The 24,879-nt window shown below is 38.2% G+C and overlaps 1 protein-coding gene across 4 annotated transcripts in view; it reads left to right on the top strand.

Annotated features, from left to right (window-relative positions):
* The window catches only part of SH3KBP1 (SH3 domain containing kinase binding protein 1), a 363,156-nt gene that overhangs the window by 326,688 nt on the left and 11,589 nt on the right, over positions 1-24,879 (top strand). For all 4 annotated transcript variants that reach the window (XM_074967845.1, XM_074967825.1, XM_074967818.1 and 1 more), the window contains 4 exons: positions 3,311-3,391; positions 4,916-5,078; positions 9,347-9,432; positions 21,403-21,512. In XM_074967845.1, the coding sequence (XP_074823946.1) occupies positions 3,311-3,391; positions 4,916-5,078; positions 9,347-9,432; positions 21,403-21,512 (440 nt within the window). The remainder of the gene's footprint in view (positions 1-3,310; positions 3,392-4,915; positions 5,079-9,346; positions 9,433-21,402; positions 21,513-24,879) is intronic.

Genomic DNA, 24,879 nt, shown 5'->3' with positions numbered 1-24,879 from the left:
TCCTGCCACCACCTACAGTGTGAAATCACAATTTTACCAACATGGTACTGTATTTTACCAGTCTTAGCATGAGGCTGATTCTGCTATTGGTGGTTTTGAATACCTGTTAATACATGATATGAAAAATTAGATCCAGAATGATAAGTTGCATGCTAAATAATTAAAAACCAATGTAGTCTATTACTGAGCATAGAAAAATAGCACAGGGTAGAAGCAAAATTAACATGAGAATCTAGGGAACTACAGACCGGTCCGCCTCACCTCAGTCCCTGGAAAAATCAGGGAGCAGGTCCTCAAGGAATCCATTTGGAAGCACTTGGAGGAGAGGAAGATGATCGGGAACAGTCAGCATGGATTCACAAAGAGCAAGTCATGCCTGACCAACCTGATTGCCTTCTATGATGAGATAACTGGCTCTGTGGATATGGGAAAAGCGGTGGACATGATATATCTTGACTTTAGCAAAGCTTTTGACACGGTCTCCCATAGTATTCTTGCCAGCAAGTTAAAAAAGTATGGATTGGATGAATGGACTGTAAGGTGGATAGAAAGCTGGCTAGATCGTTGGGCTCAACCGGTAGTGATCAACAGCTTGATGTCTAGTTGGCAGCCGGTATCAAGCGGAGTGCCCAAGGGTTGGTCCTGGGGCCAGTTTTGTTCAACATCTTCTTTAATGATCTGGATGATGGGATGGATTCAACTCTCAGCAAGTTCACAGATGACACTAAGTTGGGGGGAGAGGTAGCTACATTGGAGGGTAGGTATAGGGTCCAGAGTGGCCTAGACAAATTGGAGGATTGGGACAAAAGAAATCTGATGAGGTTCAACAAGGACAAGTACAGTCCTGCACTTAGGACGGAAGAATCCCATGAACTCTACAGGCTGGGGACTGACTAGCCAAGTGGCAGTTCTGCAGAAAAGGACCTGTGGATTACAGTGGACGAGAAGCTGGATATGAGTCAACAGTGTGCCCTTGTTGCCAAGAAGGCTAATGGCATATTGGGCTGCATTAGTAGGAGCACTGCCAGCAGATTGAGGAAAGTGATTATTCCCCTCTTTTCGGCACTGGTGAGACCACATCTGGACTATTGCGTCCAGTTTTGGGCCCCCCACTACAGAAAGAATGTGGACAAATTGGAGAAAGTCCAGCGGAGGACAATGAAAATGATAAGGGGGCTGGGGCACATGACTTACAAGGAGAGGCTGAGGGAACTGGGCTTATTTAGACTGCAAAAGAGAAGAGTGAGGGGGGATTTGATAACAGCCTTCAACTACCTGAAAGGGGGTTCCAAAGAGGATGGAGCTTGGCTGTTCTCATTGGTGGCAGATGACCAAACAAGGAGCAATCGTCTCAAGTTGCATTGGGGGAGGTTTAGGTTGGATATTAGGAAAAACTGTTTCACTAGGAGGGTGGTGAAGCACTGGAATGGGTTACCTAGGGAGGTGGTGAAATCTCCATCCCTAGAAGTTTGTAAGGCCTGACTTGACAGAGCCCTAACTGGGATGATTTAGTTGGTGTTGGTCCTGCTTTGAGCAGGAGGTTGGACTAGATGACCTCCTGAGGTCCTTTCCAAGCCTAATTCTTCTATGAGTCTATGATTCTTCTATGATTCTATGTTTAGAATTAGCCTTTGTCTATATTACAAATTAAAGCCTGGTTCTATTTTGTATTTTAGTATAATTGGGACCTTAACTATATCCCCAAACTGGGCTTGAGATGAGACTGTGTGGTAATCATACTTAGGAACCTTGGCCAGCTGCAGCCACGTTGCAGCTGCGCGCACACACACACACACGTTTAAAGTCCTGTGTCGCTACTTAAGTTTCTCGGGATATTCGACTTATATAACCCATGAGTTTAGAGTGACTGTGATTGGGAGGCTAGCAGTAGTGTCCTCCTCTATGTCAGTGGTTCTCAAACTTTTGTACGGGTGACCCCTTTCACAGAGCAAGCCTCTGAGTGCGACCCCCCTTATAAATTAAAAACATTTTTATAACACCATTATAAATACTGGAGGCAAAGCGGGGTTTAGGGTGGAGACTGACAGCTCGCAACCCCCCACGTAATAACCTCGAAACCCCCTGCAGGGTCCCGACCTTCAGTTTGAGAACCTCTCTTCTATGTGGTGTAAAAGGGTGATGTGTGCTGCTCAGTTCAAAAATACTTATGGGCATGATAAGCTATACAAGTGTGCCTGTTGAATAGAGCAGTTACAGAGAAACAATGTCCAGTAATCTCCAGTAATGAGGGGCCATTAGCATTGATGAGTGGTGAGTGTTAGGGACCAGCTGCAAGTATTGTAGTACCATATTCAGAAAATGTAAATGTGCTTAAGTGCTGCATAACACACAGTGAAACAGACGGAACAAAATAGTGTTATGTAGCCGTTTTAAACACTGCTAAGCTAAAATGGTTGTAACACCTTGTAGTTGGCTAGTGGAATGAAGCCAAAACCTGTTATAATAATTCTTATAAATAGAGCCCTACCAAATTCACGGCCGTGAAAAACATGTCACGAACTATGAAATCTGGTCTCCCCTGTGAAATTTGGTCTTTTGTGTACTTTTACTCTATACTACATAGATTTCACAGGGGAGACCAGCATTTCTCAAACTGGGGGTCCCAAACCAAGAAAGGGTTGTGAGGGGGTTGCAAGATTATTGTGGGGGGGGGTCGTGGTATTGCCACCTTTACTTCTGCACTGCCTTCAGAGCTGGGTGGCCGGAGAGTATATATACCCCCTTTAGCTGTGAATCATGTTCAAAACTACTTTAAAACACAAACAGTACTTTATTTGTGCTAAGTATTATTATGCAGACAGCAACTAAATTAATAAATTTGATATCTAACTATGTGGAATTATTTTCTTAGCATCAAAAAGTCCCATTTAATTGACTTACTCTCTGAACTTTCCTCCCCATTGAATTATTTTTGAGTCTAACAATAATACAGAGTTAAAGGATTGTAAAATTTAATTTTCTGACTCCCTGATATTTGGAATGGAACAATTGTTTGCACATTTCACAAAATATTCTACACTTCCATTTTGCAAGTGCCTGCTCTCCTGAGATGTTTTGGAAATCATGTAACTTGGTTGCAAAGACTACACAATCATGACATTTTGCATGCTTTTGTGACGTAAATAATTTTAATTGAAAATGGTCTAATTTTTAGTTTAAGTGTGAAAATTTCAAAATTGGGGAATCAAAAAATCAAAATAAAGGGGGACAAATTTAAATGTATATCTTTTTGCTTGGTTTGTTTGCAGATACCTTTTTGCAGAATCCTGAATTTTCCTTTCTTTGACAGGTACCACAGACAGAAAACATGAAATCAAAAAGGTACCTCCTGAAAGGCCAGAATGTCTTCCTAATCGAACAGAGGAGAAAGGTATGAAATGTGCTTCTATGTCTGCTGTTTGCAAAGTGATGAATAGAGGAGGAGGTTGATTCAAGTTTTCATTTTCCAGTCAGTAGATAGATTTAATTAAGTGTATTCTGTGGATGTTTTGTTCTTTTTATAAATTTTATAACTTGGCTGATACTATGCTTATCCTAAATCACTAGCCCATTCAAATATGCCTGTGAAATACAAATGGTTTATAACATTTTGCATCACTTAGACAACACAGCAATAAATTGGTCTCCAGGGCTTGAATGCCACTGCTTTTGTGAGTTGAAATCAGACCTTTGAACACATTTTTATGTTGGAATTTATTTAATTTTTTTCCCTGCAACTATTACCAACAAAGACAAATTGCCAATGGCTGTTTTTGTGGTCCATGATTCCTTCAAACCTAGTATCCTAAAACTTATGAAGAGATAGCTTGGCTCTGTGTAATATTCTTAAGTGTATGCCATAGGGATTCCTGTGTGTATTCACAACATACTGTAGACCATCTTGTCACTGATGGGTTTGGTATATTATGAGAGACAAGGTGTGAGAGTTTTGCCACTGACTTCAATGGAGCCAAGGTTTCATCCAAGTAATCTGGAGTGTTAAAAGTGTTTAGCTACATTTTACAATGTGCATTTTCAGCATATTTTATAATGGGACCATTCAAGCTGTTTGTATGTGCTCTATGTACATCCTAGCAATAGCAAGCATTGGCATGTTAAAGATTGTAGAATTTCCTATGAAAAGTAATGAGTTTAAATTCAAACTAACCACTTTTTAAACTTGGAATCCCAAATATTAGGTACCTACATCCATATTTAAGTCCTTTTTGAGAGGTACTTACTTCCTGTGGATCCAATTGCCCAAATTTGTAAAAAAAAATCAGGCCACTTCTATTTAGATGACTAAATATGAATCTGGGTGTCTAAATGTTGGCCCCCACGTTGTTATATTTTGACCCTAGTATCTTAAGCTGATTCATTTTTTATTTAAATATATTTGTATTAAATACGTGCCGAATACATTTTCAAAAGAAGATATTTGCATGCTTCAGCAGAGCATTAAGAATACACAAAATTATCCTTATTTTTGTGCTCTTCTAACTGAGTATTATCTCACAGAGTAAAAATTAGTATGAAGGTGGGCTTGGAAAAAATATTTCTATATGATGTGTAATTCTCTTGTCTTCTTATTTTAATAGTTATTTAGATAATCAATACGTTTTTTTAATTATTAAAATCAGAAATTACACTCAGATTCATACACTGTCTACACATGTCAGCCAAGAGTAGGTTTAATGCAAATTCAAACTATTGAAATGTGTTTAGCACAAAACTGGTATAAACATTTTATTCTCAGAAAAGAGTGAAATAAGGCAGAACAGTGAAGAATGCACACTTATTTCTTAGATATGGTTTAACTAACATTCATAGCTTCTGTACATTGTAAATCAATGTGTGCCAGTGAATTCCACTTAATAAGGTCTTTGTTCTTTTTTGGGGGGAAATTGATTTAAAGAAAGACCAGAAAGAGAGCAAAAACTGGTAGATTTGCACAAGCCTTCGGTTCCTGCGATACCTCCGAAGAAACCTCGACCACCCAAAGCAAACTCTCTGAACAGACCTGGTGCATTGCCCCCAAGACGACCGGAAAGACCAGCTGTGCCTGTGACGCATACAAGGTATTGTTAAAAGTTGCAAATTCACAGAGTGTAGGTTTTCTATTGATGTTACAGTTCATTTCCAATTCTAACTTTCTTTGAAATAATAATATTAAAGCCCTTTGGTTAGATACTGTATCATCACTCTGTCACACTGGTTTTACCTAGACTAGCGCTTCTGGTTTTATTGTAACTCAATTGAATTGATTGTCAATTAGACACCTGAAGATGTTTATTCCTGATGTAAAGTTTGTGGAGTGTCTATATTAGCATGTACAATCAAGTTAGTTAACTCAAGTTAATTGGCACTCTGTTAACTCAAGTTACAAGACCAACAACTCTAGATTAGCCATGGTCACTGCGTGGCCCTTTCTACTCTCCTGGGTAGCTAAATATAATAGTGAATAATATTAGCCAGGATGCTCCCCTCTTAAACACTGTAGTGCCTAGAAATTTGATTTGATTTCAGTCCATTTTCCCTGGCTATTGTAGTGCAAGTCTAAGCATGTTGCAAACTGGGTTACAGAATGTGTTTTGATTACACAATGACTTACTCAAGGTACTACTCTAGAATGCTACTTGCAAAATAATGTATAGCCTCCATAAGTGGCTGTTCAATGTCCTTTACAAGCTTTGATTAAGTTTTGCAACACACTGGAGGGATAGATCAGTATCATTGACTCAATTTTACAAGTGGGGGAACAGAGGATGCAGGAGTTAAATGACTTACTCATGGTCACACAATGTCCGTGGCACAGACAAGAATACAATGTAGATGTCTTGACTCTCAGTCCTTCTCTTTAACTTTAGGTGATCATATACTACCTTGATAAGGGCAGGTTAAGAACCTGAATAGAATAGGACCCATAGATCATGCTTCCCTTCATTCGTCTAATAATAGCCTATAGAAGGACACTCTTTATTGAAATCTAGTCAATTAAAAAGTCATTTAAGATGCTATACCTGCCCTTGACCCCTCTCAGTTTTTGAAGTCTTACTGAAGTGCTTGGGACATGTCTATCTCTCCCCACCTGACTATACATGGGAGGTGCTTGAACATAACACTAAAGAAAATAATTAATACGTACATACAATCTCATGTTTCTATGTTTAAGAATGTTTATGTTTCCCCATTAGCTGTTTGAAAGACCTACAGAAGGGTAAACAGTGAAACTGGATTGAAAGTGCTGTCCAGTACATAATGTAACACAGAAAAAAGAGAGAAATATGTAATCCTCTAATCTCTTATGGGAGTAGGTGTTACTTGTAATAGTAATTGGTTTTTTTAAAAGTACAGAAAAATGTGTTTAAGTTGATACTGCCCCATGATCTTCTAAAGACTTAGCATTTTGCTCCTTACTTTTCAGTAGCAGATACAAGCACATACCACCTGTCTGCTTCTGGTGGTCTAATCTGGCAAAGGATGGTTTGGATTTAGTTAATGATGCCAGATTTATAAGCATGAACATGGGATTAGCTATTAGAACTGTTCAGACTAAAAATGCTGTAATGGATAAGAAGTCTGGCAAGTTTTGTTGAAAACTGGAAGAAATTACAAAAAATTGGATACATAGATCAGAATGTAAAAAGACAAAAAACCCAGTTGATGATCTGGAAAACAAGATCATATTATGAAATATTAAGTTGTCAGGACATCCCTGTGGGTGAGGAAGCAAGAGAAATTAAGACATTCCTATCACACTGGATTAGTAAAATGCTGATGATAAATGAGGATGTTCAGAATGATCTACTTGATCAATAAAATTCCCTCTCTTTTTTAATCACCGGAAGAAATGTATAACAACGTAACAGTATTCTGGTGGTAATCCCAAAAACTGTCTTCACTGTACCTCCCCTGGACCTCTTTGCCAAGATGTGTTTAATGGCGAAGAAAGAATGTTAATTGGAAGTGTTCTGAGAGAGGTTTGGGTTGGGGTTGTAAACTATTACGATTTTAGGGCTGAAGGATACTGAGGCTGAACTTGATGTTGGATCCTAAAAGGATACTTAACACCGCTGTCTTAAGGAATGCTAAATGTCCTTCAAGACTCCATATCTTAAAAATGTTCCCAATGAACAGAATTTGTCTATCACACACATACAAGTTTATTATAGGGTTGTTCACAGGGGTGCTAGAACAATTTATAAATTATAGTGGAGGTGCTGAAAGCGTAAACCATATATATGGTTATTACTGCTTCAAGCCCAAGAGGTGCTGCCGCATCCCCAGCACCCCAAGTTGCTCATACCTTAAATGCTCAATTGCTGGCACTGACCTTTTGCCATTTGTATAGCCTTCTATTCCTTCAAAAAGCAACACCAATCTTTTGTAATGCACTTAATCTCCAATAGATGAAAGTGAAAAAGATTGCTTCAGATGAACGTATCTCAGAAAAACAGGGCAAAACCCTGGTTTCAAAAGAGACATCTCAACAGATAGTATGTGCCTTGTCTACACTAGAAAATTGAATTACTGGTAACTGGTGTAATTACCAATAGTGGAGCATGCCCAAATAAACCATTATGTCTGGGGACAGGTCAGTTGCAGCTTTGCCCCACATCCAAACTAGTTGCAGGGCCTTCTTGGTACCCAACCCACAGTCCTTGAAGCCCTATCCAGCCTCCAAAAGAAAATTATTTATTTAACTGAAGAAACTGATTTTTATTACAAAATATAAAAACAGCCCACTGAAACCCATGAATGCAAGACTCTTGACACACACTAGAATAAGGATGCCGTTGCTAACCAACAGCAACAGAAATCTAAGGGGAATTTTATTAAAATCTACAGGATTTTTCCCTTAGAATCTGCAAAATTTCTGTAGGAGTTCTATTTTTATTTGATATTGTAATTGGCCTGAGTCTTACAGATCTCAGAATAAGATACCAGAAGGTACTTTCAAAATATGAATTAGCTTATTATACTGAAATGATTGTAAAAAGAAATAACCAAACATATCCTGTAAATTACATTTAACAAAAACATCATTTTACCCTAATTTTCCAAGTTTCTGAATTATCCAAATAATTAAAAGACTATTTTATAGATTTGATCATACGAATGTCAAGCCTTATTCCTCTAAAATGTCCTTACAAATAGGCATAACAGGATACAAAAGTGATCCTGGATAACCCATTAGTTTAAATTAGCTGATAAAATAGTGAGTGGTAAAACAGTTAGCAATTGTGGCATGCTTTATTTCTAACGTATTAATAGCTAATAGCACTACTTTAAGAAACGCTAAATATCTAGGTCACTAGTTGCAGGGACAGTTATATATTTGGCACATTTTGCCCAGTGTGCAAAGATATGTGCACAATAACACTGTATAGATAATACTGTTTATGTATGTATGGTGAGAATTATACAGTATTGTGAGGCTGGCCATGAAACGGGATAAATATTTCATGACTATAATACACATTTTTATTCCATTAAGTGAACTGAAGCTGTCTTGAAATCTCATAGTAAATTTTCACAAGGATGTTTTGTGTGTGACCTGTGCAGTTTAACCATGTGCTCCTACCGCTGATCCCATTTTATTCTGTCTGAGTGGTCATATTGCTTTGATAAACTTGTATGTATTATGTGAGCTTTTGCATGGAACAAAAACAGGGTTACTCGTGGCTGAATCTCTGTTGCTCTTAAAAATTTCTGTCCCCCCTATATAAAGTATCACCATTCCTCTGTCATTTTTCTATGGTGAAGAAGTTTTCGCTCTGCTGGGTTGGGAGACATCCTTGAAACCATAGAAAGGGATTTCTTAGTATAATGATGGGTAATATGTACAAAAATCTTCATTTTCTAGTGGTAAGCACTTATCATGGTGAGGAAGCTGCTTCTATGAACAGAACGGAGCACTGCTGGATCCCATTATTCCAGCTTGACATTTTTTCTCTTCATCCATTTATCTGCAGATTTCTGGTTCACCTATCCATAATATCTAGGCACCAATTATTAATTGTAAGCAACTAAGAATAAGCTGTTGAAGGGTAGCCCTTTGCCCTTAGATTTCCTTCATGTTGAGATGCTGTGAACATTTGAGGAATAATTTAGGACACTACTGTGTCTAAAATAGCTTTTTGACAGGTGTTAAAGAGAAATGAGATAAGGTTAATCCATGCAGTATGTCTGCTTACTAGAGATGGCTCTCTGTGACAGGTTGCTATAACTCAGTGCTACACAAGAGGAACACATCCCCTCTCTTTTTATTAATTGCAAGCTGGCAATTTATTGTAACACACAGACAAACTCTAATAAATGTCTCCTCTTTTTTTTCTCACCGTAGGAATGATAGTACAAAAATAGAGTTAGTGGGCAGTACAGTATCCGGAACCTTGGAGAAGGACTCCTCAGAAAGAAGCAGTGACATTGGTAAGTTGACATATTTTTGTTGTTCCTCTAACAAAGTTATGGTGTAGATATCTGCATTTTAGTGGTACTTGCTCTGCTCCAAGAAGCAGTTAATGGGTTCATAGTAAATTTTAAATGCAAGGTTAATCATACGTTCCTTGCATAAACTTTATTTTAAGAGAACAGAGAAATATGAAACTTACATTTTTTGGCATGGGAAATTGATTTTATTGTTAAAAGCCTGAAATAATTGGCTAGGCCAAATGAATAATTGTACTATGTTTTGGTAAGGTGAAGATTAATGCATATTATATATTTGTAATGTGTTAAGGTTTACATTGTGGTGTAGTTACCAATAATCTTTACATTTCAAATACAAGGGAAATAGAGACTGCTTTTAAAAAATCCATTTTGCTGAAAAAGTATTAAAGGAAGTGTCTGTTCCAATTTTAAAATGAACATGAACTCGACTGCAGTTAAGATAATAATCGATATCCCTAAAATACGTACAGTTGAATCACTGAGTCACCTTGAATAGAAGTAAAGTTAAAGATTGGATTGTTTTTCTTATTTTTTTTTTCCATTGCTAAGCTTGAAATCCATAAGAGATGTTTGTTGAGCAGGATGTTGTTGTAACTGAGGCATTGAAAGTGAGGTGTTCTGACTCTTCTTTATTTCTGAAAGCAAACCCAGGGACAGAGTCATTTGTATGTGAAAGTATTCCAACGACATCTGCTCCAGTCACTCAATTTAGTAACAACTGTGCGGCAGCAGGCATGTTTTTGTAAGAGGCAGAATCTTTGTACCCTGAATGTAAGCATTACTAGAACTCATTAGTAGCATATAAAGTTAATTTGATGTTTTGTTTTTTTTCATAGAACACATTAATATTAACACATTTTGGTAGAATATTATACTTTCAGCAACCAGTCTGCCTTTTCTCCAGACTTTAAAGGAAAACTTTTATATATAATTTAAAATATAGAAAGTGAACACAAATAATTTTTCTTAGTTTTATGAAGATGACCTTGATTATTGCTCTCAGTATTCATGTATCCGCTTTTTGAATTTGTTGCTGTCAGTGTGTTCTATGACAGCAAACTTGTTCTAAAGGAGTAAACAGTATTTTTTTTTATTTTTAATGAAGGTGAACGTAGCAAAACACATTGCAATTAAATTGCATGAACTGTTTTACAGTTCCCCAACTATTTCCCCATGCTAATATTCCCCCTACTGTTACTCACACCTTCTTGTCAACTGTTTGAAATGGGCCATTCTGATTATCACTAGAAAAGTTTTTTTTCTCCTGCTGATAATAGCCCACCTTAATCCATTGGTCTTGTTAAGAGTTGGTATGGCAACCCCCATTTTTTCATGTTCTCTGTGTGTGTGTGTGTGTATATATATATATATATATATTCTCTGTGTGTGTGTATATATATATATATCTTCCTCCTGTATTTTCCACTGATGCATCTGATGAAGTGGGCTTTAGCCCACGAAAGCTTATGCTCAGATACATTTGTTAGTCTCTAAGGTGCCTCAAGTGCTCCTCGTTCTTTCTGCTGATACAAACTAACACGGCTACCGCTCTGAAACCTGTTTTACAGGTGTATATTATGATGTTTTCTGATTAATATTATGTTAAAGCCAACAGTGTGATGTGGAAATGCAATCAATTTCAGCATTTAATATTAATGTTTATAAATTTAGTTCAAAGCCTGTAGGCCGCTGTGTACTAGAAGGGAAATATACACCAAATAGCATGGTGTGATATAAGTATCCTAGCACTGCGATGTGCTAAAAGTGCGATGTGATAAAAGCACAGATTTTAAAAAATGTTATCATGGGATAACTAGTAAATGTTGCTTAAGAACAATCCCTGTTCTCTTCCAGAATCATTTCAGATATTTTTATTTTTTGAGGTGGAACTGGTAGGGAGAACAGAAGCAAATACAAAGATCACCCAACGACAATGCACACAAAAATAAACAAATCACATTTGCAAAACATTGCATAAGGTTTTAGCCACTGAGCTGCTAGTAACTTTAATGGAAAGAACTAAATGAGTCTAAGGATAGAATAGTGTGAACACTTAGGTAAATTTATTGGATAAAGGAAAGTATACTTAGATAAGTATAACCTGATAGGGTCAAACGAGCATGACATCTACACCACATGTCTTTCTAGCCCATTAGAGTTCATAGAAAAAAGTATTAACTTGGGAGTGAAAGGTGACCCAGTGATCATAATTTACTTGGATTTTCAAAAAGCTATTGATCAAGGAAATAAAAAGCCACCTTGTAGAGGGCAAAGTTCTGTGATGGATTAAAATTTTGTAAGCTAAAATGAGTAGCAGTGAATGACTGCTCCTTGCAATGGAGAGGGATTACCTCCCCAGGGTTTACTGTGGATCAGTGTTATTTTATAGATTTATTAATCGTTCACGAGAGGAAGGGTCAGTAAATTGGTGAGATTTTGTTGATAATAAATTGTTAGTAAAAATGTTAGAGAATTGAGAGATGGATTTAAAAGCACTGACTGATTGGGCAGCACGAGGTCAGAGTGAATTAAATTGGGATACGTGAAAGGTAGTGAACATTGCCAAAACTGCCTTAACTTTATAATACAGTAAAACCTGCCAAGAGGGATCACTCCTGGAAGTTAGCAAAAGTGGTCACTGGTAAGAGGTGGTCTCTCTTCAAAGGTTTGCACACCGGAGAGTGGGAGCATTCTGCGGCTTCTGCAAGTAGTCGTGTGTGACAGGTGGTCTGTCTTCAGAGGTGGTCACTAAGGCAGGATTTACCCTGCATGCTGATGAGCTGTGAGGGGAGAGGGCAGCCCCCAGCTGCCTCCTTTTCCCCTTTTGCTTCCAATAAAGTGAGAAGGAGGTGGATCTAAGTACCATCTTCTTCTCAGCACAGACCCACGGTAGGGCTCAGTACTGTAGAAAGCATGCAAGCAGAGGCAGTAGCTGTTGCAGGAGTAGTCTTTGAAGAGGAGGGAACCGAAGTGGCCTTTCTAACAGCTCTTGCATACCCATTTCACTGTAATCTCGGTCACTGGTTACTTTCCATTTCTACGATAGCCTAAATAGAGCTGTTCTGGGGCTCTGAGAACCCCCTGCAGCAGGAGGAGGAGGAGCACCAGCAGTAGCCAATCATATGGGGCCTAGCTTGGTTTCATGATGCTACTAAGTGTTAGTGCACAAGGTGGTGCTTCAGCACTGTCCTGGCCCCCTGGCACTGGAAATTTTGAAGCCTTTCTAATCTGCACTGCAGCACTCCCACTGTCAGTAAGGTTCTGCTATACTCTATGTCAGAGGGGTGTTGAGTATTAGCACACAAATTATAACTGAATTGCCATTGCTTGAGCTTCACTAGATTGATATTGTACAATTCAGATAATGTTGTATGTCAGAAAGTTAATTTTAAATAGATGCAAAAGAGCAAAGGGGCTCGTCTTCACTGGCAAATTGTATTGAATTGGAAGTTAACCTTGAGAAGTTAGCTAACTTGATGCTGACCGCTACTTTGCAGTCTGTATACTCAGGGACACATCATGTTCTACATGGAGTTAGATGGTCATTGATAAACCCTAGGCTCATTTGGTTTTATCCATTACATGTCTTGTCCCTCTCTATACAGACTGAAAAGTTGTGGTCAGGATCATCTTAACACGACTCCTCAGGGTCATATTCCAACTTGATGTAATTTGCTAGTGAAAACAAGCCCCCAGGGTATGCAAAATAAATTGCTTATCTACAGTCATAATGAACTGTGAGATACTAGTTAATGGACTTTGTTTGATTTTATGGCTGTCTTTTTAATTCAGTTCAGTAAAGTGGAGTACTGGTTTTACAGCTATTACCATCTTGCTTACAAAGTATAATATTTTAGTTATAGTTACAGTAAGGGACATGAAAAACAAACCATTCCCCTTTCCTCCTCACTTCTTTTTTTTTTTCCTTCCCCCCTATTTTTAGTGATGCCTTTCTTTTCCTTTCCACTCATATTTCATCAAGCTTTTCCCATTTACATCTCTTTACCATGGGTAACTCTTCTTCACTTGATGAGGGTAAGGCGTTTTTCCATCTCTTTTCTATCCTGACATTTACCTTAGCTAAGAATGAATAGCATGCATTCTGTGGAACTACTGTTGTGCATTTTGGTGATAGATATTTTCTAATTGCAAATGGGTAGATAGTGGACTGTGATGGAAAATATTGCACTATAATATTGCAACAGAAATATAATCATTACAATTTCTTATAACCCCTCTCTATGGGATTTTATTGGGTTATCTGATGTATATATTTTATGCATGCACTATCAGTCAACACCTGGTTTCTGTTTATCTGGTCTTTATATTCAAATGGTGCCACCATAAAGTATAATACATACATTTCATTGTGGCATCATTACATATTACACAACAGAAGGACCATTTAGTAACATCTTTGAGCTGTTATCTAGTCTGAAGTAAAATATATAAAGTGAGGTTGTCAAAAACACCCATTGACTTTCAATAGATCACGTACCTAAGTCACTAAGGGCTTGCCTGCATGGGAAATGTTTCCAGTTATACTAGGATAATATATATATTTCCATCTGTGGATGCTCTTATTCCAAAATAAAAGTAGCCTGTTTCAGCTGAGCTTAAACCACTTCCAAAGCAACATAAGCTAAAGCAGAAAAAGGCACTCTTATACCAGTGTTACAGACCTCCTGGGGCTTGGACTCTCTGATACCCTTCTTGGAAGTGGGACACTGTGGTCCAGCCACCCTGGGCTCCCAAGATTTCCCAGGAGCTCAAGCACACCCTTTTCCCAGAGCTCAATCCTCATGGGTACTCTAGTTTATAATTTAACCCTTCAGGGAGACTTGATTGTCTTAGGCCAGGTCTACACTACAGACCTATACCTGTATAACTAAAGTTGCTCAGGGGTGTGGATATTTCACACCCCTGAGTGACATAACGCCCCGCATAGACAGCACTACGTTGGTGGGAGAGCTTCTCCCATTGACATAGCTACCCCCTCTTGGGGAGGTGGATTAACTACACCAGTGGGAGAGCTCTCTTCTGTCGGGGGAGAGCTCTCTTCTGTCGGGGCAGAGCCTTTTCATTAAAGTGCTACAGTGGTGAAGCTGCGCTGATGGAGCGTGCTAAGTGTAGCTTTGCCCTTGACTTCGGATTTCTAAATCATTCACTCTTTACTTTATACAGCACAAAAGATATATACAGATCCATGCAAACTAAGATTCCCTGTGCGAAATTCTTTGCCTCAATTTCCTCAACACTCTTGAGCATTCTTAGAGATTTGGTCAGTGTTTTTTAGAGTTTCACGTCCCCTCTCCTGGACCTCACTCGTCCTGCTGAAGCTTCTCTTCTGAAATCATAGAGACTCCTTCCACTCCTGCCCAAGCTCCTTTTGCATTTCTGACCCTCCCACTCTCTGTTGTTTTAAAAGCCAGGGCTAATATCTTGGTTCTTTGCTCTTTTTTTCCTTCCATTCTACACACAAGTTGGAAAGAACTGGTTTTTCACCTGGATTGCAACAACCCCATTGTTCTGTTAGGGTAGACTTATTCAGTTGTTGATGCTCCTCAATGATTGTCCCCTTCAGAAGCAGACACCCTCACGCCAGTCCCCCGCTCCCTACCACAAGAAATATGATGCAAGAAGATGGCAAAGTCAGCCATATGGGCATAAACATACAGAGGGGCCATAGCATCAAACAGAATTCATACAGTGTAGATAGACAGGTCTCCCAAACCACCACAACTGGAATAAGAGTGCCACCAGGGGAAGTTATACTGGTATAACTATAGTGGTTTAAATTCACACCTTATATATATGGCAAAGTACTAGTACAAGGTAAGGCATTTTTTCTTTAAAATTCCACCCATAGTTCCTAGATCCTGGACCAATAAACGTCAATCTACTAGCCCTCAGAAATATGATCTATTTTATAACAATGATAATTTTTGAGGGCTAGTAGATTGACAAAAGAAAACTTTTAGCAAATTTGGTAATTTAAAGGATAAAGCTCTAATTTTGTTTTCAAAGAATTACAGAATAATTTCAATCAATAATGAATGTAGAGGACTCTCTCATGTTTGAGTTAGAAATTATTATATACATTTTTAAAAGAATACAGTGAAGTCTTTTAAAACCCAAAATTTGACCTTTTAAAAATTATCTGATATTGAAAGTCTTATGGATTTGAACTATGTCATTTAAACTGTAATCTGCCAGTAAATACTGTTAAAATATATACAGCAGAATCACGCAATAATCCACACAAAATAGTAGTCTCTGTACTTCCCAGTAAATAATGGACTGCACATGCACAGTATTGCCAACCCCAAATGTTCAAAAATCATGAGTCAAGCTCACCAAAAATCATGAGTTTGGCTTTAAAATCATGAGATTATGTACAAATGATACATTTGGTGTGGTTTTTTATATGCCTGCTGCTTTTTGAGCCTTCACTGAGAGTCACACTTTGAAGCTTTCTTCATAGCAACAAGAGCTAGAAACTTACTTTTACTTTAAGAATGAAGGCTAAAATAATCACAAATCCACATGACTCCAGGAGTTGGGGCTTTAAGGAAAACAATAATTATCATGAGACTCGTGACAAAATCATGAGAGTTGGCAACACTGCGCGCACAGTTCATGCATGCATCTAAGAGGACACAATCTGTTTCAATGTTTATCCTGTCTTTTTATACCCTTTGCTCTGTCGGATCTTAGCTATCTCTAATATTACTAACAGAAGACACCTAAGTACTCATTGATTGCTGCTGAAAAATGTAGCACTGGCATGAGATTTATTAAGAGATATTCTATAAGGTAACAGAAGAAAGCTCTTTTTTCAGAGCTGTGGGGAGATATGATCTTGAAAGATAGTAAATCAGTAGTTCTCAAAGTATGGTCTGAGGAACACCTGCTAGTGAGTGATGGAGAGCTGACTGGCACATGCTGCCAGCTCTCCTCCTTTTTTTCCACATGCTAAATTGCATTAAGACAGTTAAAAATACCCTAAAAAGCTCTTTTCCTCGTAATGAATATCTAGTTGCCACAGTGCTGATATACATTCATAAATGGGAGGGGAGGTGGTCAGTGTGATTGTGGATGGGAGGGGAAGTGGCAGTGAAATGATTTCCATAATAAGATATGGTCCACATTATGTAAAAAGTTAGAGAACCCTTGAAGAAAGAGTTATGAAACACATAGTCCTGTGTTTAAATCCCGGGTAAGCCATTAGCTCATTTTGTGACTTCAGGCAAATAACTAGACCCCCTTGTTCCTTGGCAACCTTATCTGTAAAACTTAGGAAAAGTAGTACTTCACTGAATACCAGATGCTGAGGGCAAAATGAGAGTTGTAGTGAAAAGAGAAATCCACCTTCAGCTGGCATCCCCCAACACAATGCTGTACTTATTCATTCTAACACAGTTATACAAAGCTGCCAGAATTAATAGAATTGCAGAAATGCATTAAGCTGTAATATTTATGTTAGCTAACTGAGGATTACCCATAACCATAGCCTTGAATTGTCAATATTGTAATCAGAGAGATAATAATAGTCCATGAAATAATTAATTAACTCCCTAGCCCTTCAGGGCAAGGAAAATGTGGTAAAACAGAAATATAAACCACTCTCCATATGTGTTGAGTTGTCTAAAAGCAACATACCCATTTTTTCTAGCTTAGGTCAGTTTTCTTGACCTCTAAATACTTGCTCGGCATCTTCTGAATCTTTAAAGGTAAAAACTTGATGAGAGCACTGACCCAGAGCTTTGCAGGGTACCATACGGCAACTTTCAGCATTAAGTTTTCAACTATCCAAGATTCAGGATAAAATCTGAAAAGGCAGCTAAGAAAAGAAAGTTATCTAATTACTGTCTTATGGAGCCTTTGTTATCCAAATCCTTGCACCTAAAGCAAGAGACTGAGATGGCAGAAGTCTCTCATACAATCCATGTTATTCTAAATGCAATAGACTTAGAAACAGGAAGCCTTCCTGATAAAATTGAATGAATCAGATCTGAACTGGAGTTCAAATGGAGTCAGTCTGCATTTCACTATGGACAGGGGTCTGCTACTCTGACTTATTCTAAGAAACCAATGCGGGATTCCTTCCCAAAGTAAGGTACTACTCAGGATGAGTAAAGGGTGGGAAAATCTGGCCTGTTGTATAGAAATACATAGATAATAATGTCAGTTTTCTCAGAGTCCTCAACAATACTTAGGTTCTTCATTTTTTTTTCAATTATTAACCATATTTACTGTATTTGCATTAATTAACATGCAACAGATTTCATTAATCTCTACCTCATCCACCATACATAGACTTTTCATGTTTATTTTCTTTCAAGATTTCACTATCCATGGTACTATTAAAAATATTGATTCTACTATCTATTGATCACTTTTCATTATTAATTTTCAAGGTGAAATCACTTTGCTTGTTTCTTCCAAAGCACCAAAGAGCTGAATCCATATGAAGAAGAAAAAAAAACTGAGCAAACGAAAAACCTTATGAAACAAGCTTAAAACCCTTGCCTATTTCTTGCCAACTCAGTAATTGTAAAATTGCTTAATGACCTTTTTCCCCCCTTTTTGAGGGAAAAAAATCCCTTGCAGGCTGAAAACTTGTACCCTAAGTTTTTTCACGTGGATCTGTTTTGAAAACAGTAACATTTTTACACACACACACACTCCTTAAAAGATAATGTAACGGGAAAACTACTCTTGATTTCCATGCCAATTTACCTGAGAATATTTCTTGCACAGCTGAGTTTTTCATTTTAACCAACTATCAGGGCCGGCTCTAGGTTTTTTGCCGCCCCAAGCTCCGAGAGCGCAACTGCCCAAGCAAGAAAAAAAGGGTGGCCGGGACGCCGCCCCTGGTATTGTGCCGCCCCAAGCACGTGCTTGCTTTGCTGGTGCCTAGAGCCGGTCCTGTCAACTAGGCTTGGACAGCAAGCAGAACACTTTCAAAAAGATTATGCTGCATTGGTACACTGCCACAGGGTGGCTGGCCCCTGTAAGTGAACAGGCCCAGTGGCCTGGTGCCAGAGCAGGTGCTCCCAATTTGGCCAATTAAGAGAGCAGGGCAGTACCTGGGGCTATAAGGGGAGGGGAGGGGGAAGCTGAGACCCAGTTTGAGAGAGACCTGGAAGTTAGGAGACTGGAGGCATTATCTCATCTGAGTCTTAGGTGAAGCCTACTGCCTGGAGCTTGGTTGGTGTCAGACCAGAGAAGGGAAGGGCTTCTTGTGAGAAGAATTTGATTGTTTGCTTCCACGGGCTGCTGTATGGTCTACAGCACAATTAGCAAGACTTTGCATACAGTAACTGCTTCCTTTTTCTGTTATGGCATCCCACATTTCCCAGAACAAGGGAGGTGTACTGTACTCAAATGTAAAATCCCAAAATATAATCTTCCTTAGCTATATATAAATTGTTTTATAATCACATGCCTGCATTAGCATTTAATGCTGTCATTTCTGCACACCCCTATATAATGTGTGTACAATATATAAGAGGAAACCTGGCTAAGAACATTGAAAAATCATTGTAGCATTATATTTCATTGGCAAGAATAATCAGAAAAATAAGCAGTGTAAATAAAAAATTGACCCTAACTGTACAGCATTCTACACTGTACATTCATACACCAACTCTGCTACCACTGAGACCTGCCTTTAGTTTGAGCAATTGCAGTCTTTGTTTTTCTTGTACCGATTTAATCAATTATTAAAATAATTTGTTCTCTGTGTGAATAGTACTTTAGGGTCTGCCTCTGAACTTGATCTGATCAACTTGGCAAGGGAAGGATTTGAAAGAGATACAAAAAGTCTAAATAAGAAGATCAAAAAAAGGGCAAGGGGGTTCTATAAATGAGTTTGCTATTTTAGACTGGCACAAGTAAGGGTCCTTCTCTTTGGGCTCTGACTTACAGTTTAATAGGATTTTATTTATAGCGTCATTTGGGTTTTTGCAATCTCACTAGTTTGGCAGCATATAACAGAAGTTAAATCTTTCCATCCTGTGCTCTCTTCTGTATTTCTCTTTTATAGTCTGTATTTCTCGTAGAGGCTATTTTGAACTACTTTTCTAGCAATCAGCTGTAGATTGAGAAACTTGAAAAACTGGGCTATTGCTAAAACCCTTCCATCTATTTCTTGTTGTTAGAACCTTTTCACAGAAGTCAGGTTTCACTATGGACAAAACTATTATATGGCCCATCCAATTTTATTAATAGTCTCCTTCATTCAGATGCTCACAGCTTTTACTGACTTCAGCGACACATGCATTCAGTTGCTGAATCTAACCCATATGTTTTTACATTAAAATGAACAAAATGTGAATGTTTAATTACTCTGATCAAATATAGAAACATACGTCTGATAATAATTCATGAGTAGGATCAGCAGTACTACACTTAAAAAATGGAGAGAGCTGACTTCTCAAGTGTGATCCTTTTATATACTAACCAGCACTTTGAATTAATAACATCACCCTTTTTCATTGGTTGCTTTCCACGATAGTCTAATTACCTGTAGTAGTTAATTACCTTTTATAAGAAAAAAGGAGAGAACAGTGGCGCTTTGGTCAAAAGTCACAAGACAGAGAACAGTGAAACTGTCAATGTGTTTTCTTGGTTCAGTGGTGGAAGAGATGGTAGTCAAGAGGGTCAGAATTTACCTTTATTCCCCATCTTTAAAACTTAAGGTAGAGTTGTGTATAGTGGTTAAAACACATGTCATGGGTTCTAATTCAAGTTGGGCAACTTATTAACTGTGTGGTCTTAGGCAAGCCACTTAACCTCATCAGTTTTTATTCACCTCAGCTGGAAAACTGGGTAGAAGTGGGGTATTACTGAAAATCAGATGCCACATTTGAACTAAGATTTCCAGAGAAAATAAATTACACCCAAACAAAAAGCAGTACTAGAGGGCAAAAGGATAGGTTTCAGATATATGTTGGCTGGATGGACTTTTAAAGTTTAATCCATGCTCTTCCACAGTGGCCCATTGCATCACCTGAGCTTTGCAAAGATGAACTTGTAACTTTAGACTGTCAGATCCTGAGTGGCAGAATGTGTAACATGCCACAGTGGCAAGGCTAAGATGTAGGTTATAAGATCCAACAAAAGACGCGCTGAAGGCATGTTCATTAGAGGACGGGCAGTTATTTGTTGTGTGTAGAAAGAGTTATTCCTAAAATGTTGTAAAATTCTGAGGCAAATAACCTTTAGAGTACCATAAGAAGGTTATTGAAAGTAGTGTACATACCTTCCTTGGAGATTCTCCAGGGTATTACTGCCACAGAGATACATGGTTTAAAATGTAGATCCTGTTTAACTCCCAGCCACCAAATCCTCTAAGTACCTGAAATCTGTTTGGCTCTCCTACTTAATGTGCAACAGTTTATCCAGCTAATGGGTCTTTATTTTCTATTATCTGTCATTTTAAGGATATTACCCTTGTGTATTATATCAACGTAGCTTGATCTGCAGTAGATTAATTGCTCCTTTACCAGGTCTGAATACAATCCCATTTAACTCTTTGGTATATATATTTTATGAAGGATTTGCAGTTTTTGGTTCACAGCCAATGCATTCTTTTATCGAGTTTATTCTTGAATCACATATTCCAATAATTTGATAAAACAGGGGGACAGGAGTTCAGAGTCTGCTGAACTCTTTCCACGCCTGATTATAACTGATCCAAAGAATAAGCATGCATGGCAGAAGTTAAAAGTGCCTAGATTTCAGCTACCCTAGATTTTTTTTTTAAACATAAGGGTATCTAAATTCTGAAAAAAAGAACAGAAGCAACATGATGTAATGGGGACTTAATTTCTTTGAGATTTACCAAAGGTAGGGGTTTTGTTTTGTCTTTAGTATAAGTTCATATTGTTTCTCTTGGAGAACGATTCTCAGAATTGACTCAATGTGATCTTTGTTTTTAAGATCTGGAAGGTTTTGACTCTGTAGTACCAGTTGCTGAGAAGCTCAGTCATCCAACTACAACCAGACCAAAAGCTACTGGCAGACGACCTCCATCCCAGTCACTCACATCTGTACGTTCATTTTTTCTTCCTTTTTTTTTTCAAATTACTTTCTGAAAATTTTTTTCTTGGTAAGTATCCGTGTTGTTCAATCCTTTCATTTACACTTAGGCAGCTGTGTCACACATACTAATGAGGTGCTGGAGGTGATTCTCAGGGAGACCCTTTTTAAAATTATGTCATAATTTTGAATGTTAGTTTAAGAACATTCCCTGTCTAAGAAAGAGTTTCACCACTTTCTGGATACTACTAGATCGTCTCTACCAAGCGTGACTGGAGCTCATAAAAATACTTCATAAGAGTTTTTGGAATAGACCAGATTGCACTTGAGGTGTCAAGTACTTTTAAAAAAGTTTCCCCAAGGAGAATATTCCTTGGTCTTTTTAGAGGTCTTCAAAACTGCCCCCACTGTCAAATTATACAAGTTGAATTCTGTGCTATATTGGCAATAAACACATTATGTTTTTACAGGAACAAAGTATCAACATTTCTAGCAAAGTGAACTTAATGTGCTGTTTGTTTGCCAAATGGTGTTGCCTTCTTCCTTGATTGTTATGATTTAAAAAAGCATTTTTATTTAAATGGTAAATCAAATCAATATATTGAAGTCCCTCACCCTTCCTCTTTGCAAACATATACATCCCTGGAAAATAGAGATTTTCAAAGACTAAGGGGAATATCTTTGTATGAGCCTCTTGTTCAGGTATGGGCTACTCATAACTGACACACACACTCTATATATTTCTGTAATAACATGCCAGTTGCAGTTTTTCTGCATATTAAGTCATACTTTTAAATTTCATTGTCCATGTTTGCATGTTTTTTCTCTCATACTTTCCTGCCTCTTCTATAAGAGCTGTTATTCTTGACTCATAGTTACTGTGAGAAACTTAAATTTCATCTTTTTTTTTTCACAACAAGAAAGAAATAAAAAGGTGCAATTGACAGAAGACTCCATGTCTTACACCACTTGCACATCAACTGTGACTTTTAGGACACTCTTGCTCAACAAGTTACACCCAATAAACAGTGTGTCTCAGATGAAGGAATCAAAATGACCTATTGGTTGTGCCCGGGGTCACTATTTAATAGATCTGAAAACCCAAAAGGCACTCCCTGACATCTCCAGATACTAAACATGTGACTGGTACAGGGCACAGCCAGATAAGTTCAGTAGCAACAACAATTAAAGAAAATGAAGAAATTAAAATTAAAGACCGGAAAAGATGGAATTGAAGGGATTGAACAAGAAGGGGAAAGGAAGAATTTCAGTAGCTACACATGAATTTTTTTCAGTTGTAATATAATAATGTAATATAATATTGTGATTTCCTAATAACAGGCCTTCTCTCACTTATCATATACCCATGCAAGTACTCACAATGATAAAAGGCAACCTATCCACTATTCACACATCCTGTTCAATTCTGTTATCAAGCAATCCACTAGCCGCTGTTAGCTCTAAATAATGTATTTGTTTTTACTGACATCCAACACCCAATGACCCAAAGGACTCAGGTGTGTATCAGGATGATATTAATTTTGATAGGGGCCCAGGGCTGTTATAGTTTTGGGAGTCCCTCCTTGCATATTCAGTTTCTTTCCTTCACTGTTTTACCACCACCCCTGTCCAATGCCAAAGAATCAGTTGTTAAATTACCTTGGTTATTTCCGTTTTCTTTTTTAAATGTGATATGGCAAAGATGAATTAAAGTTAGAATGGACAAAGCCATTTTAATTTTGGGCCATAACCAGTAGTAAGGCTTTAATTACCTAATTACCAATAGCAGTGGTATTCAGTTACATTTTCTGATGAGCCAGATAAGGCAAAGTCCAAATCTTGGTGGGCCAAAGGGCTCTTCAGGTGTTTGCTCTCTAGTGAAACTGCCACTGGCCAGGGCTCACAAGCTTTCAAGAGTGGTGTGCCAGATTGTATTTATTAATCTCAGAATAAAAGGTTGAGTGAGCCAGTAGGCAACAGTGCAACAAAATCTTTCAAGCAAATAATTATATAGATTCACTGTAATGCTATTAACACAGCATGCTATTTATATTAATTCTATTTAAACTGTGAAATTAACATTATAAATTAATCTCACTAGGAATGAAGGGAGATCTAACTTTCTTTTCCTTATTGTCTGAAATTTTGACACTTGCACCATCTTTTTTTTTTAAAAAAAAAAACTTCTGTGCAGCATGTGATCACGTAAAAGTATGTCAATTACTCATAACTTCATGGTGTATAACTAAGTATCTGAGTAAGCTCCCGATTAAAAGTGTACCACTGTAAGTAGAAATGTATCAATGGATTGTAGATCTAATATGTTTAAATGTAAATGAAAAGCTTCTACATTAAATACATGGCAAGAAAGTCAATAGAGGGAAAATAAACTGAAGTGCATCGGCACAGAACCCATCAGTTCTGCCATCTAGTGACCTGAAGAAGAGCTCCGTGTCAGCTCCAAAGCTTGTCTCTCTCACCAGTAGAAGTTGGTCCAATAAAAGATTTGCCTTACTCACAGTGTCTCTCTAATGTCCTGGGACTAACACAACTACAACATCACTGCATACATCTAGTGCCCCCATCAGCTCTGCCTCCTCTCCAGCCTCACCTCTACTCCTGCTGGGGTTCTTCACCCCCCTTTTTCAGGCCAGAGAGGGCTGCAGCAGGGTCCCCTCTTCCCCTTCCTGGCAAGGGGTCTTCACCTCCCTCCCTCTTCCCTGGTCAGGAGTTACAGGGTGGGAGAGAAAGGAACAGAAAAGCCAGCCCTGCTCACAGGAAGGGGTGCAGGGGAAGAGCGAGTGGAGCTGCCCAATGCTTCAGGGCTCTTTATGCTCCTTCCTCTCCTCCTGTGAGCAGGGGCATCCCTCCCTTCAAGTGAGACTAGGCCAGGCTCCGGAGAGGAGAGGGAGGGAGGTCTGATGAGTCGCTCTGATTGGCTGCTGCTTTCCAGTAGGTGTGAAGGAACATGACTGCCAATTGAAGATGCTATAAATGATATATCAATATCTAGATCCCCTATAGGCCCTGCATTAATCCACCCCTTAATGTATGAAGACATCATCCAGACTACCAGCTCCACGTAATAGGACCTCCCTTTCATCTGTTAAAATACCACTTAGGGGGAGTAAAGCTATCTTTTTCTAACTTCTCTGGATCTGTTATATAGATCAAATTGTGCCCAGCTTCCTGGTGTGTGACCAATATAATTTTGCTGCTTAAAAAAACAAAGATTTGATCATGCACAAATACTCAATCTTTTGTGTATAATTTTAATTTTCTTCCATTTTTTGTTTTTGCATGTTGGGATGTCTAAATGAGAGTGTGCTACTGCTAACACTAATGTCTCATGTTCATATGCTAGAAAATAAAGTGGAG

This window comes from Natator depressus, chromosome 1, assembly GCF_965152275.1.
Source record: "Natator depressus isolate rNatDep1 chromosome 1, rNatDep2.hap1, whole genome shotgun sequence".
Lineage (NCBI taxonomy): Eukaryota > Metazoa > Chordata > Testudines > Cheloniidae > Natator > Natator depressus.
This window is presented reverse-complemented; position numbering and strand designations above follow the sequence as displayed.